The sequence below is a fragment of the Cyphellophora europaea genome, assembly GCF_000365145.1.
Source record: "Cyphellophora europaea CBS 101466 unplaced genomic scaffold supercont1.2, whole genome shotgun sequence".
Classification (NCBI taxonomy): Eukaryota; Fungi; Ascomycota; class Eurotiomycetes; order Chaetothyriales; family Cyphellophoraceae; genus Cyphellophora; species Cyphellophora europaea.
Window position 1 is genome coordinate 1,464,116 of NW_008481808.1, and position 15,294 is coordinate 1,479,409.

The 15,294-nt window shown below is 54.8% G+C and overlaps 7 protein-coding genes across 7 annotated transcripts; 6 read left to right on the plus strand and 1 right to left on the minus strand.

Moving 5' to 3' along the window:
• Nucleotides 1–359: 359 nt before the first annotated feature.
• On the plus strand, nucleotides 360–2,483 carry HMPREF1541_02058 (uncharacterized protein; the record flags this gene model as incomplete). The annotated part of the gene is made up of 4 exons (XM_008716414.1): nucleotides 360–1,099; nucleotides 1,150–1,537; nucleotides 1,586–1,793; nucleotides 1,840–2,483. 4 exons carry the CDS (start codon nucleotides 360–362, stop codon nucleotides 2,481–2,483), a joined length of 1,980 nt encoding a protein of 659 aa, XP_008714636.1.
• Nucleotides 2,484–3,973: 1,490 nt separating this feature from the next.
• HMPREF1541_02059 (uncharacterized protein) lies at nucleotides 3,974–4,849 on the plus strand (the record flags this gene model as incomplete). The annotated part of the gene is made up of 1 exon (XM_008716415.1): nucleotides 3,974–4,849. One exon carries the CDS (start codon nucleotides 3,974–3,976, stop codon nucleotides 4,847–4,849), a length of 876 nt encoding a protein of 291 aa, XP_008714637.1.
• A 1,154-nt stretch (nucleotides 4,850–6,003) lies between these two features.
• HMPREF1541_02060 (uncharacterized protein) lies at nucleotides 6,004–7,203 on the plus strand (the record flags this gene model as incomplete). The annotated part of the gene is made up of 2 exons (XM_008716416.1): nucleotides 6,004–6,177; nucleotides 6,223–7,203. 2 exons carry the CDS (start codon nucleotides 6,004–6,006, stop codon nucleotides 7,201–7,203), a joined length of 1,155 nt encoding a protein of 384 aa, XP_008714638.1.
• A 736-nt stretch (nucleotides 7,204–7,939) lies between these two features.
• On the plus strand, nucleotides 7,940–9,098 carry HMPREF1541_02061 (uncharacterized protein; the record flags this gene model as incomplete). Its single annotated transcript, XM_008716417.1, has 4 exons — nucleotides 7,940–7,955; nucleotides 8,079–8,398; nucleotides 8,456–8,792; nucleotides 8,905–9,098. 4 exons carry the CDS (start codon nucleotides 7,940–7,942, stop codon nucleotides 9,096–9,098), a joined length of 867 nt encoding a protein of 288 aa, XP_008714639.1.
• Nucleotides 9,099–11,883: 2,785 nt separating this feature from the next.
• On the plus strand, nucleotides 11,884–12,465 carry HMPREF1541_02062 (uncharacterized protein; the record flags this gene model as incomplete). The annotated part of the gene is made up of 1 exon (XM_008716418.1): nucleotides 11,884–12,465. One exon carries the CDS (start codon nucleotides 11,884–11,886, stop codon nucleotides 12,463–12,465), a length of 582 nt encoding a protein of 193 aa, XP_008714640.1.
• A 519-nt stretch (nucleotides 12,466–12,984) lies between these two features.
• HMPREF1541_02063 (uncharacterized protein) lies at nucleotides 12,985–13,794 on the plus strand (the record flags this gene model as incomplete). Its single annotated transcript, XM_008716419.1, has 1 exon — nucleotides 12,985–13,794. The coding sequence occupies one exon, from the start codon at nucleotides 12,985–12,987 to the stop codon at nucleotides 13,792–13,794; it is 810 nt and encodes a 269-aa protein (XP_008714641.1).
• Nucleotides 13,795–14,004: 210 nt separating this feature from the next.
• Nucleotides 14,005–14,964, minus strand: HMPREF1541_02064 (uncharacterized protein; the record flags this gene model as incomplete). The annotated part of the gene is made up of 1 exon (XM_008716420.1): nucleotides 14,005–14,964. One exon carries the CDS (start codon nucleotides 14,962–14,964, stop codon nucleotides 14,005–14,007), a length of 960 nt encoding a protein of 319 aa, XP_008714642.1.
• Nucleotides 14,965–15,294: the final 330 nt, after the last annotated feature.

Sequence of the window (15,294 nt, forward strand, 5' to 3'; positions counted from 1 at the left end):
TCAACTTGACCATCCTCCGCATCACCAACACCCGCACCACCGCGTCCGCATATTGCTCACAATTTCTTTCCTCCCTACTCAATCTATCTAGTAATTGCTCATCAGGTAAGCCGCAAACCTCTTTGGAACCATTCCCTGCTTCTGCTAGACCATCGCCGCGCTCCGCGATGCTCCCATTGGAGGTGGCAGTACGCGACAGTGATAGCTCGACAATACAATGTCGCACGAACATGTGCCATATACAGTCGTGGTCGCTGCATCGAGCTCACTTAGCTAACTCATGGAACTAGTGCTTGTCGCGCTATCGCGCCTGACGTGGATCGCGCGCCTCCTTCAGCGAAACCCCGGCATAGCTCAGCATGGCCTCCGAAAACCCGCTTCCGGATAGCAGCTTGCCTGTGAAGGTCGCTGAGCCGGATCTCAGCGCGCCGCCGTCTCTTGCCGAACCTGCTAGTGGTCCTGCTGCGGCCATACCTGGAGCCGAGGGCAACGCATCAGTTGACAAGCCCGCTGCCAAAGGCAAACCTCCCTGCAACACATTTCAACTGTTCTGTGCTAACTATAAACCAGCTCCTGAGCCTGCTGTGAACGGTGCGAATGATTCCGCGCCTCAAGAAGCTCCTGCCGACGCGCCTCCGCCGCCCTCCAAAGAGTCGGCAGCTGATGGCGCCGCGCCCTCCCCAGCCGAGCCAGCTTCAGAAGAGTCGGCGCCAAAGACGGCCGAGCAACCTGCGCCAGAGTCTACCGCCGATGAGACCACGGCCGATGCCAATGGTACACCTGGTGCCAAGAAAGGCTCCAATGGGAAGAGAAAATCTGTGGTTCCAGAGCACAACAAGAAGCTGAACAAGAAAAAATCCGCAGCCAAAATCACGCATCTCGATGCGCAGCCCGGAGATTATTATTTCGCGCGTCTCAAGAGCTACCCGCCGTGGCCTGCTATCGTCTGCGACGAGGACATCCTGCCCAGCACCCTACTCAACACGCGGCCAGTCACCACCAAGAAGGTCGATGGCACCTACAACGAGGCCTACGCTGATGGCGGCAAGAAGGTCTCTGAGCGGACGTTCCCGGTCATGTTCCTACATACGAATGAATTGTGAGATAAAGCATTCCAACAGTGTGATAACGCAGCTGACTGAAAACTAGTGCCTGGATTCCCAACACAGACCTAGCTGACCTGGATCCGGAGCAATGCAAGAACGCGTCGGAGAAAGGCAAGACCAAGGCTCTCGTGGCTGCTTACGCGGTCGCCGCTGAGAACCATGATCTTGACCATTTCAAGAATATGCTGGCTGAGCACGCCAAAGCCATGGAGGAGGACGAGATCCGGAAGCACGAAGAGCAACAAGCGAAGCTCGAGGCGAAGAGCAAGGCAAAAGCAGACAAGAAAAAGCGCAAGAGCGAGCCCAAGCCAAAGGCCGCCGACGATGACGAGGATCTTGAGATGGCGGACGTCGATGATTCTGCAGAAGTCAAGAAATCGTCAAAGAAGCGCAAGAAGGTCGCCGATAGTGATGATGAAGCGGTTGAGAAAGTGCGTATTTCTGATTCCCCCGGTATTGCACAGATTCTGACTGACTAGCCTGCGAAGACTCCCAAGACCAAGCTGAAGCTGACGACCAAGCCACAAACTGCTGAAAAGCCGGCCAAAAAGCCCGCGAAGAAGACCGAGAAACGCAAATCCAAGGCTGCCGCCGAGGATGTTGAGGATATGCCCGATGCGCCAGAGGAAGAAGAGCCACCTAAGCAGCTCGATCCTGCTGCGCAGAGGAAAGCTCGTGAAAAAGAAGGTCGGTTTATTCCCGCGCTCGCTGAGCCGAAACTGACCCTTGACAGTTCTGTTCCTTCGTCATAGACTTCAGAAGGGCTTCCTGACCCGTGACCAAGCTCCTCAGGAGGACGATATGCCTCAGATGTCTCAGTATATCAAGAAACTTGAAGACTATGAAGATCTCGAAGTCAGCATCATCCGCACCACCAAGATCAACAAGGTTTTGAAGGCCTTGATCAAGCTTAACACTATCCCCAAAGATGAAGAGTTCGCCTTTCGGAAGCGCTCGGTGGATCTTCTGAGCAAATGGACCAAGATACTTGGTGCAGAGCCGCAGGAATCCGAGGATAAGGAGACAGCCAAGTCGACCCCTGCAACAAATGGTGTTCACGAGAACGGTGCTGGGGAGACGGAGGAGGCCAAAAAGGACGAGCCGGCTCCGGCAGCCGAGCCTGAGCCTGAGCCAGCTGACAAGACACCGGCTACTGAGCAGAAGGAAGAGCCAAAGCCAGCGGAGCCAGATGCAGCCCCCGCCACTTCTGAGGAGAAGCCTGCTGAAGCTGCTGCCCCAGCTCCTGCCCCAGCGGTCGAAGAGCCCAAGACGGAGGTTTCTGCTGCTACTGCTGTCGAACCATCCACCAGCGACAAGGCGCCAGAGTCGGCCCCGGGCGCGGCAGAGGCCATCGACACCGTCAAGGCCAGCGAGTAAGCGCTACCAGACAGAGACTAGGGACAGGAGTTTGGAGGGCGGCCAAATCACGAAATGGCTATGAGTGGCCAGGCGCGTATGAGACCAGGAGTTTGATGCGCGACGGAGGCAAAAAGGTTCGAGACGAGGTGAGGCCACGAGAGCGATTGATGATGAATCTGCGAACTCAGTCCTTACAGACACAGGTGCCCCAACATGATCATAGTGACGAAAACATTTTTGCGGGCGGGGCTGGCATATGGAATCTTGTAATCTAGAATTACTGGCGATCTTGGTAGCGCAGTGTCTATGATCAGCAATGGAAAAAGTTGCATCGAAGCTTGCTTGCACCTCTGGCGGTCGGTGTTTCCGCCTCGCAAGCCCGGTCGTTCAGGCGAAAAGGCTTTGATACCAGTTCACGGACACCATCCAACGTCAAGCATGATGAGCGTGTGTACGACACTGGCATCGCTGTGCGACGCGAGCCGCGCTCTCTCGACAACTGTCCAGCATCATTGCGTCTGGACTAGCCTTACTAAGACACGGCGTACAACAGGCAAGAAATGTCCAGGTTGGTACCAACGGAGCTACCTACCTCGAATCTTCCCACAGCAGGCTGGTCTAGACGAGACGAACAATTGAATCATGTTGCCACCCTTCTGTTCTGGATTGCGCAGGCGAGACTCGCAACATCTGCATCTGCAACTGCGCCTTTGTCCGATCTTCGAGCACGGATCACAAGAACAGGACCGCATTCTTGAATCATCATACAGAATCGTTCGAGGCCAATTGGGCAACAAAGGGAACACATGGCGCGCAGCTCAAAGAACCACCCGTGCTAGGCTTATCGAGTTAAAGGATGTCAAAGTACTCCCGACTATTCTAGGCTACATACTGAGGCATCGGTGGCCAACATTAGTGACAATGCGGCTTCAAGGACCTGATTAGTTGGCTACCTCCGTTGTCGTCTCCCTTCCTCACGGTATACTGTTGTTGTCGTTATTCGACACCAATTGAACGGAGCAGCTTCCTAACAGCCATCGTACGAACTTAAGAACAATACCTCTTCGGAAGTCAACGGCCCTTGACGACCGTGAGGGCTCGAGGCCGCCTGAACGCGCAAAGTCCTCAAGATGACTCCGATCCAGTCACCCACGAGTCCGACTTTTGACTCTTATCCGAGTACACCGCTCACACCAACCTTCGGCCATCATCTGAAATCAAACATGAGCTCGCCGCTGGCGAGTCCCACCTTGAAGCTGGTCACGACGTTTCCTTTCCAGCCGATAGTACTGCGGTCGCCTATACCGACTAGACCTCCTCAATCCAGCGTCTTGAAACCCACCCATACACGCAACGCCTCCAGTGTTAGCACGAGATCATTCCCATCGCCGGCCGATGACCTGTTCCATCGTATTCCAGATACACCAAGAACGCCTGGTCCGAATGTCTCTTTCCAGTCTCTGCTAAGCTCTGGCGGCCCGGCTAGAGAAGACGGAAGGCAAAGCAGAATGGCAATGCGAAGTCCGATCATTGAGCGGGTCCTATCTCTACCTTTGAGAGTGAACTCCACTGCCCGCACGCCATATGCAGAGGCAAGTTCCGCGGTCTCATCAAACCTTGTTAACCCTAGTGAACGACTCGATGAGGACATGAGCATTACCTCCCCATGCTCTGCTTACCTGCCAACACAGCCATTCACGACCGTCATTCAGACCTCCGTGCCACCGCCGCGTCGGTCACTGTCTCACTCACGGACCTCATCCTCCTCTACGATTCAAGAGCCCTCCCGCACGCCGATTCGCAAGGCCAAGCGATCCCACTCCCCTCCGCCCCGTTATCACATGGTCCTCCGCCCCTCCCTCGCCTCCACTCTCAACAACGCAACCCCCTCACGACCAGACCACTACCCTTTCGCCAGTGCCGCCCTCCGAACGGCGTATCACAGCGTCATCACCCACCTATCCACCACGCTGGTCCCCCTCATCAGCGTCAGCACGGGCCTCCCACACCCAGAGTTCCCGCGCAGCCTTCTGCAGTACCACCTTCTCACACACGCACAGCTCGACAGCCTGGCGCGCTGGTACCATCAGACCGAGCCGGCGACCGCGGAGAGCTGGCAGTATCCGGCGATTATCCCGCCGTTTACGAGCGCGGCGCTCTCGATGGCGCTTGGGGACGGTGCTAACAGCAGCGCGTTTGACAACGTGAGTCTGGAGACCAAGCGGCGGAGGTGGGGGCGATTCATTGGCTTGAGGGGCTGTGAGAGCCCGACCGAGGAGGGCGAGGATGTGTTGGAGAGGATGGAGAGGGATTGGTGGCGGGCGAGGGAGAGGGCGAGGGAGGAAGAGATCGCGCGGGAGAAGGGGTGGAGGGGTCGATGGTAGAAGATCGTGGCGGGTTGGGGTGGATGGGTGGTCGTTTGAGCACCCCTTTAGACCAGAGGAGATTCGTCGTGATCTGGCTGCCCCACGCGGTCCAGTGACGCTGCATGGCTATTTTGAGTACCTCGTGGGGTACGGGGGTGGATGGGTGGTCGTTCGGACCCCCCTCCCCCCCTCGAGCCCTACCGGCGCCTTCGTGACCTCGCTGCTTCATTAGCGATATGTAGGGATGTGACATTAGAGCGTGACGTTTTAGCAAGTATCAGAATGTCTGATTCCTTGAAGAGTCAGAAGTTTGTGGGGTACGGGGGTGGGTGGGTGGTCGTTTGGACCCCCATCCCCCCTCGAGCCCTACCGGAGCGTTGGTGACCTCGCTGGTTCGTTGTGGATATATAGGGATGTGACCTTAAATCGTGACACTTTAGCAAGTAATGGAACGTCTATTTTCTCGAAGTGTTAGGAATTTCTTGCACGAGCTGAGTGGTCTGAACCAAAGATCTGCCATCAACTTCGGTACATGAGTACCTTCCTTCTGAGTACCTTTCTTCACACCACCTTCAGCCGCTTGCTCTTCTGCCTGACTCACAGACCCACGTCCACGAGCAATATTCATATAAAAACCTGTCCACACTGTTTGCGAAACCCAGCGTGGCAGTTCGCGACCTTGGCCCTCGCGGAAGCCCGAATAACCAAATCTGGCGTCATCAAAGTGACCAGTTCGTAATGCAAGAGTTCTCGCGATAAGAAACCAACTATGTTTTCGGATCGAGGTTGCTACCTGACCTTTGGGCAGCAGCAAACGAATGACAGACATTGCAGCAGCCACGATCGGAGCCGTTGTGCATTACCAACGGGGTCGGCTATTGGAGTGGCCCAGAGGCTCGTGAACGATTCGACACATTTGGACGTACGAAGAACATTGTTAAGAATTGGTGTGCGAGTTGCTGAGTGCAAGGCTGAAACAAGAGAACACAAGGCTGTGGTTGTCATGGTGTCATGGCTCAGATGACGCTTGACTACTGCCTGGACGTGGGCCACTTTCAGGCCGCATATAGCTACAGGATAGCTATCAAAACACCGTTTACTAGACTTTTGCTGATAACCCTTTTTAAGTGTGTCGTTGTGTCCAGGTCAAACCGTTTCGCTCGCTTTCCAAGATGAAGCAAGCTTCGCTCCTCCACCTTGCTGTCGCATCGGCCGCCGCTGTCTCCATCGGCAGCCGTCCGCAGGCAGACCAGAGCGTGCTCGTGCCTCATGAGCAATTCCTGATTGAGCTTTCTCCCGGAGAGACAAGATGGATCACCGAGGATGAGAAGTGGTCGCTCAAGAGAGTATGATGCTCGCGACCATTTCCACAACGGCGCTGACTGATACAGGAGGGCGTCAATTTCATGGACATCACAGACAACGGCCACACATACCCTTACATCACGGTCCAGGAGCAGGTGACCGTCACATACCCCGCGAAGCCAGCGTACAATACCACAGTGAAGAAGCTTCAGAAGGACCTGGAGAAGAGTAATATGCGCAAGCATCTCGAGAAGTTCACTTCGTTCCACACCCGATACTACAAGAGTGATTACGGCAAGCAGTCGGCGGAGTGGCTATATGGCCAGGTCAGTGACCTCATCAAGGAGTCTGGAGCTGCGAAGCACGGCGCCGATGTGTACAAGTTTGATCATCCATGGGGCCAGCCCAGCATCATTGCACACATCCCGGGTAAGAGCAACAAGACTGTTGTGATCGGCGCGCACCAGGACAGCATCAATTTGTTCCTCCCCTCGATCCTGGCAGCGCCGGGTGCCGACGATGACGGCAGCGGCACTGTCACCATTCTCGAAGCCCTGCGCGTTCTGCTCACGTCCGACGACATCGTGAAGGGCAAAGCACCTAATACGATCGAGTTCCAATGGTATAGCGCGGAAGAAGGTGGCCTGCTCGGCAGCCAGGCGCTGTTCAAGTCCTACGCCGAGACGGGCCGCGACGTGAAGGCGATGATCCAACAGGACATGACTGGCTACGTGCACAAGACGATCGAAGCTGGCGAGCCCGAGTCTGTGGGCGTCATCACCGACTTTGTGGACGAGGGCCTCACCGAGTTCATCAAGGAAGTCGTTACCGAGTATTGTGATATCCCTTACGTGCTGACCAAGTGCGGCTATGCTTGCTCCGATCACGCTTCGGCGTCCAAGTACGGATATCCAAGCGCGTTCGTCATTGAGAGTGACTTCAAGTATTCGGACAACAAGATTCATACCACAGAAGACAAGATCGAGTACTTGAGCTTCGACCATATGCTGCAGCACGCGAAGATGACGCTAGGGTTTGCTTATGAGATGGCATTTGCGAAATTCTAGTGCAGCTACTATTGAAATATATGGATGGCTGTTTGTGTATAGAGCATTTGATAGCCATAGTACTACGAGGTAGACCACGCTTAGAAAGCTCGTCGGTCGTAATTTTCTCGCTCACAGGTCCTGCTCTGCGGGTCCATATCTGACCCATTGTCCTCGCCAGGCTACTACACTGGCACTCCTCTGCTAAAAAGATCGCGGCTTACGAGCTGCAAGCCAGCATTTTTGGCTGGCGCCTGTTTGTATGTGGAGGCCAAGTTGGTACGGACCCGTAGATCTTCTCCATTCTCATGGCGGTGACCCCCGCAAACATCGGAGAGGCGTGAGATGGGATTGGTCGGGCCCTTCGACGCCTCACGACCACTTGCATCACAGCGCTCTCACGTTGCAGAGAACCAAGCTAAGCTCCGCCCCCCGTTTCATGTGACAGGCGTCTGTTCCCCAGAAAGTTGATCACGAGGGACCAACTATTTATTCATCGGGCCAAGCGAACGAGGTGGAGAGAGTGGCACAGAACCCGCTATTCCCAACGATCATTCTTTCTGCCAAAAAGCTGAGCGACGTGAAAGCCCCTCTTTGCACCTTCTCCAACCCTCAATCCGTTCTTCTGTAGTTATTGCCTGAGGGAAACGACTGCCCGAAGAGAAAGAACCCAATCTGAACGACTGATAGATAGACAGACGTACTGAGGTTGCAGGACTCACATCGACCAGAACACATCCCTCCACAGACCGCCACAATGGCAGTCTCAGACTGTTCGTTCTTCCCCGTTCCCCACCGTTCACGGTCTTCCAGCATTACCCAGCATGTACCACGCTGAGGTCCCCCATCACTACAATTCCTCCAGCACATTGCTGACCGCCTATGATGTCACATAGATAACCCGTTCGCCAAGCGCTCCGAGTTCACGTCCCGGAACTTGTACGCGTACAAGATCCTAACCATCATCTCCTGGCTTCTACTCGTCGTGACAGGAGCTCTGTACACCTTCCGCCGCCCGGGCGATGGCACGCACCACAACCGCAAAATCTGGGAGATGAACCACATGTACGCCACGCCCTTCTCCCTGAACGCCATTGTCACGAGCATCTACTGGGTCGTCACCTTGATCTTCCAACTGAACTACATCCGCTTCCTGTGGAGCTCGGACACGACCTACCTGAACAGCAGCGCCAATGTCGGAAGCCACTATATCCTTGTCAGCAGCACTCCTTTTTGTTCCTCCTGTGATCTCCTCACTGACCATCCCAAACAGAACAACCTCATGCAATTCGGCTTCATCATGTGCTGGACGCGCGGCCACTTCTGGCCCGGCGAGGTGATCCTCATCGCCAACCTCTTCAACCTCACCTCCCTGTATTTCCGCCACTCAGGCACCCCGCTCTGGATTCACGCCCCTGTGGTCAGCTTCCCCTACGCTTGGAACTACGTCGCGATCCTGTGGGACGGTGCCGCCGCCGTGCACGCCCACAGCCTGCCCGCGCGCATCCTCGCCAACATTGTTATCTGGGGAATCCTCGTCCTTGGCGGGTTCTTCCTCGTTGTCTTCAAGGACTGGACTATGGGCGTGGCATTTGCCATTCTGAGTCTTTGTGAGTCTCTTCCTTTCCCCGCTTTACGTCCATCTATCATACACTTTCATGCCCCCTCTTCCTCGCAACGACAAGAAAGGCCACGTTTGCTGACGGAGGTGGAAATCTACAGCTCTCGCACTTTCCCAGCTAGCGACAAAGGTCATCGCCTTCCAGTGGATCTTCGCATTCGTGATTATGGGCGTTCTATTCCTGGGTTCGGCTGTTGTGTCGGCGCCCGGTCTGTTCGCACAGGATCGCAGCGTCAGACAAGAGGGCGCGGTGGTCAGTGAAGATCGCGAGCGAGAGCCATTGTTGAACGCTTGAGAAATGATCGGTGGAAATGAGGTGGGAAAGGATCTCAGCGGTGGAGATGCAAGCCGGGGGGGGAGGCGACAGGTGCGGAAACGAAAGCATGCGAGATCGAGCCGGAAAGGTGCGGCGGTTCGTGTTTTTCGACGTGTGGGAGAAGAGCTGGTGAACGGCTGTTGGAGATGGAAATCACGGTAGACGCGTTCGAAGTGTTCGCATTTACAATTGCGTACTTGCATTGGGCAGGGTAGGTAAAGGCAGGTCGCAGACACGACTCTCACTTACGTCATGGCCGGTTCCGACCATAGATAACACACACTCACTAAGCGCTGCTTGCTTCTGCATGGGATGGGAGCAGGGAGGAGGGGACATATTGGCGTTAGACGGGTTGCGTTCTTATGTGCTGCGCTCCTCAAGTTGACATACCAGCTACATTACCAGGTATATAGCTGACGATCTCGTACTAGTACAATTCCCAAGCACCCAACTGGCATTCGGCGTCTACATGTATGCACACTTGGCCTATTCGTAATCCTCCCAATCTTACCGGCCAGTTCGGCTGCCTATTCCTCCCTCCCTTCTCGCATCCTTCCAGCCCTGCAGATTCTCTCGAAACGCATTCATCGCAACCGCCAAACACAGGACCCCCCCGTCGGCGCCGGTGGGCCTCGGCAGAAGCGCATAACTCTAGCCGCTGGTACCACAGGCACCGTCACTGGCACCGCAAGCACAGGTCGGTGCACCGTGATATTCACCTCATAGCGGTTTGTGGTGGCTGGTGGAGGAGACGGCGAAGATGATGATGGGTTGTACGTATACGTTGAGGGCTCGTCTGAGCTGGAGCAGGAGCTGGTGGAGCAGTTGGCGATGAGTGGGTGTTTTTGGGAGGCGGATGAGTAGTCGTAGTAGGGTTGTGGCATTTTGTGGTGGTGGTGAGGTCTAGAGTTGTGGGCTCAATTGATTTAAAAGCTCAGAAATTGGGGCTTGGAAATGGTCGTGGTTGTGGTTCTTTGGGGACGGAACTTTAGATGTGGTTCTGGCTTTTGTATGGGAGTTGAAAACGGGCGGTATGTGGAGGTGGAGTGTCTGGGGAGTGTTTTTTATAGCTTGGGAGGCACTCTTCAGCGGGTGATGTGTTCCCTTGTTTAGTGGCGCAGGAGGATGGGCGGTATCTTTGGGTGAGGGAGGGTCTGGGACGGTCGAAAGGAGGTAAACTGAAATGTGCTGTTGCGGCTGGATTGACAATCATGGGCATAGCAGCTACACCCTCTGTGACGGCCAGAGGTGGCATGTTTCACCCGTTTCTGGTTGCAGTGATGCGCAAGACTCTCACTGAAGAAGGTCCTTCAAGCTCTCCGGTAGCGCACATTTCTCGATGCAAGCTCCGATGCTTTCCGCCATGACTTTAGGGTTCTGCGTGCTTTCCACATCATCTTGCTTCTCGGCTGCTTTGCTAGTACGATCAGCAGTCATGGCAAGGTAGTAGAACGATACGCGTCTGAACGTTACCATCGGGACTTAGCCAAGCTTTGCAATTCGCAATTTGTTCCTGGCCAAAGCTGAGATGAATCTGATCAATTTTGCCCTTGAGCTCCTGTACCTTGACACGCATAGTATGCTAGACACGAGGACCTATAAGATGTGGAGTCACGTGACCAGGCTCTCCTGGTCAGGGGCTTCGATCGGGTTCTCAGTAGGGTGACCATGGAGCAAACACATTGTCGACATAGTATCGGCGACTGTTGTGGAACGGACAATAAACCTCTTTTATAGTGCTCGGAATTTCGATAACGGTGGCAAATGTATGCCCATGGGCACGGTGTGTCCATACCACCGGCTTCGGTAACCAATTGAATACGCACAATTTGTGCTCGGACTTGAGCCGTGTATTATATGAACATATACTGTCCCAAGCTTGGTAGACTTAGTTTGGGTCAGTGAGTGACAGATGGCATGCTGCAGTAGGCAGAAACATAGACACAAAGTGTTCCCATTCACTACCTACGTCTTGGCAGCTACCTAGGGCCACGTCCAACCCTCCGCGACAACAACCTCTTCCCAATGCCATCACCGCAGAGACACATCGAGCAACATCAAAATTGTATGAGCCTTAATCCTCTGGATCCCAGTGAAGATGGCTTTCTCGAACCAAAACCCTGACTTAGTTCAAAATTGGGCTCCAGCAAAGCTCGCACCCAGGGAGAATTCTCTCAGACGAAGTCGGCTTGATGACGACCTGAATTATTCTGGAGCACATTCTCAGACATCGGAACTACGAAACGAGACCTCAGTACAAGAGCCTATCCCAGCGCTGAACAGGAACCGATCCCAACAGCGTCCCACCCTCCACTACCATACTGAGACCTTTCGCAGCCCAGCCATTCCCGACACCGATCCTTCCACCCAAGACGACTCTCCCCACACTGGGCCTTCAATTTGCGACGGCGGGGATCTGCAGAAAGGACTCCATGAGACCAACCCACATCCAGATAAACCGGGTACAGGAAGCACGTTCGACGAAAGCTCGGGCAAGTCCAGACGACAAGACCACATACTGCAACCTCTACCGGCGCGTGCTCTGCCCAAAGTAGCTGCAGTAATTCGCTCACCATCTCGTGCGCTCACAGCATCAATATCAGTCGCAGCTGCTCCGTTACTAGGGTCTAGACCACCATCACCCATCACACATTCGCCGCCTCGGTATCCTTCGAGACCAACTACACCATTCCTTCCCGCCGCCAATCGGCTGCTTTCGAGGCCTCATAGAATGCCACTTCCAAGACGAAGCAACTCAGCCGACATGGCAGGTACTCCTTCAAGCACAACATACCAGCAGCCTCAGAGACCGCATGCTTCCTTGATGAGATCTTGGCGCGAGAGACTGGATGAAAAAGAAGGTCGCAATCCAAGACGGGCTCGTTCTACTCTTAGCCTTCACTCGAGGCTGCCTTCACTTACCGAGGATGAGGTAGTGAATGAGCGAGGTGTCAGCAGCCATGGTGAAAACGTTGATCCAGTCAATCCACGCTCCACGTCACCTGCCACGCCTCATGGCTTCACTGGCGTTATGCCTCGATTTTATCCCCTTGCGGCTGGGTTGGCCACTCTGCCTCCAACTCCGTCAACTCTTGTCGTGCTCTTTCCCGGCGACGAGAAAGAGCAGTTGCGAGCACGCATCGTGCTTGCAAGCCAAGAGTTGGCGGACAAAGAGGAAGAGTTGGCGAAGGAGAAGAAGCAGGCGGCCGAGGCGAAGGCTAGCGCGGCGAAGGAGATGGAGAAATTGAGGAGAAAGTTGAAAGAGGCGGAGGAGAACAACAGGCAGCTGAGGGAAAGAGTGGCGACGATGACAAAGGATGGGGAGAAGGAGAAATGGTGGAGCTAGTAGAGCTCTAGGAGTTAATGTGAAGTAGTGAATAGACCATACTTCATGTGCAGTTTTCATTTCTTGCCATCACTCACAGGTTTTCAATTTCTTTTTTTGTGTTTGTTCCGTCGCGGCTGCTCTATATTTCGCAGACTCTTACAACAACGTCGTTCGCCACAATCAGTTGTCCTTGAGCTGCACAATGCTAACTTTGTCACCATGTTTGCTCATCCAGCTGTATCGGCTTCTTGTGACATACGAAATACCCTCTTTAACATTCCTGCGCTCCAGCAAGGCTGTGTTCGCGCGAGAGTGTCAAATTTCCAACTAACTCAACTTGTCTTGCGATTTTGCCCACACATCAGCATCAAAATCGTGGCTTCGGATCGCAAAGATGATAAAGGGCAACTGATAAGCCGGGGTGACTTTCCTGCCACTAGCCAACGCAAAGACGACCAAGTTCCTCCCATTGCTCCACTTCCACTTCCACCTCCACCTCCTCCTCCACGCGGCGAGACTCAGGCTGTATCAGCAAACATGCCAGCTCCCAGCAGCCAGTATGATCTCAAGCCCAACCACGTGACATTGGAAGGCACTACAAAGCTCCTGCAACAGGGAAAGCATTCTGCTGCCGCGGATAACATCGCCAGAATCAAAGCTCGTTTCGATGAGAAGGCAGCAGCTCTGGCACGCTACCACGACAAGAGCCTACAGATCATCCGCGATGAGAACAAGGCTCTGAGCAATGAGAACAAAGGCCTCCGCCATGCATTAGCGCAGACCACAAGCACACTCGAGAATAAGGAAGAAGTGCTGTCCAGACTTATGGGTGGAAGTGCTCCCTCGCCTGCAGATCCTTGCGAGTTGTGTGGACGGCTTGGGAACCGCTATGCAGAAGATCTAGGGGAGCGAATGTTTGAACAGGAGCCCAACGATGGGAGTCGAGAGCAAAGTAGCCTGGCGATGGTACAACGTCCACGAAGTGTAGCAGCTGCACAACGCACGGAGATTGACAAACCAATGTTGGGTTTCACACGGTACAACGGCAAGGATTGGGATGACGCGCGGGGTTGCTACGTTCTCGGTACGAAAGACGCTCCTCACCATGCTCAAATTACACACTACCGCAAGAAAGCCCAGGAGCGTATGATCGTCGACAGACCTGAGCCAGGGGATGAAGACTACCTGGCTCAACCTGTCGAGCGAGAATCCATCTACCAAACTGGTGACGGCAGAAACATCATCACAGGAGACCTTAGGGACAACAGAAAGGGCAACAAATTCCCCACCGACCTTGCTGAGACTCCAGCCACAGCTAGCGCTTGGTCTGAAGGACGGGAAGAATGAAGGATGAGCGTCGAGCTGTAGCGGAGGCCGAGGCAGTGTCGAACAAGATCGTAAGCGAAGACGAGACTGATGGGGACGACGGCGATACCGTGGGTAAGGAAACACAAGGTTTCAGTACGTGAGCAACACGACATGTGGTGATTGGATATTCGCGGCTAGGTATCTGGTCTACAAGGTGCTTCCTCAACAGCAGCAGACCTTCGGGACGTATCAGTCCTTCCCAATAACCTTGTTTACCAAATCAACAATCTCCTCCGCTACGCATGTCGGATTATCCCTCTGCACGAAATGCCCTGCCCCCTTAGCGATCACCACCCCCTTTGCCCTCCCCTCCTCCACGAGCTTCACCAACCCTTCATTATACGCATCCCACACCGGCTGCATATACGCATAATTCAGCGCCACCGGCGTTCCCTGTAACCTCAGCCCTTCCTCCGCAAACGCCACGGGATCATGCCCAACCACCGTCAACCAAGCCCCCCTTTCTCCTTCCTCACCACCCCCAATAGGGCCTCGCAGCTTCGGCTGGTCGGCATGCGGCACCAGCGCCGAGACCGTCGAGCGATTGAGCCCCTCTGGATTTGGTACTGACGGGTGGAACATGGCCTTGGTGCGCTCTCGTAGGCCGCGTAGGTCGTCGATGGTGGTACCCTCGGGGAGAGTGGCGGGATCGAAGTCTGCCGCGTCCGGATCAGGGAAAATTGAGACGAAGTCGGTGTTGGAGATGTTGCTGTCGAGGAAGAGGTGCGCGGTGGCTGGATGGGCGGTCGTGGCGTTGTGGAGGCGGGCGAGGGGGACGCCGATGCTGTGGGAGATGAGGATTAGGGTTGGATGGCGGGAGGTGGGGGTCAGATCTGGGTGTGTGGTAAAGGTTTTGCAGAGGAGGGATTCGAGCTCGGCGGCGGCGGCGGAGAGGTCGTGCTGTTCGGCTTTCCAAGGGGAAGGTTTGCGGGATTCGCCTTGGCCGTAGCGGTCGTAGGTTAGGGCGTAAATTGATGTGGGGGAGTTGGCGAGGAGTGGTGGCAGGAGGGAGAGGGTGGGCTGCCAGAGGGCACGGGGGAGCATGAGACCGTTGATGAAGACGAGGAGGATTGGTGGCTGAGAGGGAGTGGCAGCATCGTGGAGTTTGGTGACTGTGTGGGCAATGGAGATGTCCTGGGTATGGGCCATGATGGGCAGGCGAGGCTGAGGGGGTCAGGGGCTCCGTTGATACACTCCGGTGGGGCGGTACCTGAGGATCTCTGTTATGGCAGACAATTCATCTTTCCAACTCGCGTCGATGCTTGAGTAGAACGCGGTCGTACCTAAGATTCTGTACAGCTACTATGGATCTACCGCAATGTTGTGGGCGACTTCAACCCCTACTGAGGAATATGGGCTGCCTGACGATTACCAATTCCAGTGGCCGAAGATTACGCGAGCTGCAAGCCGTCGGGGCCTATGGGTGGCCTCGCTCTTGCTTCATCTACTCAGGCTGAGCAGCTGCAATAGTGTTGTCAA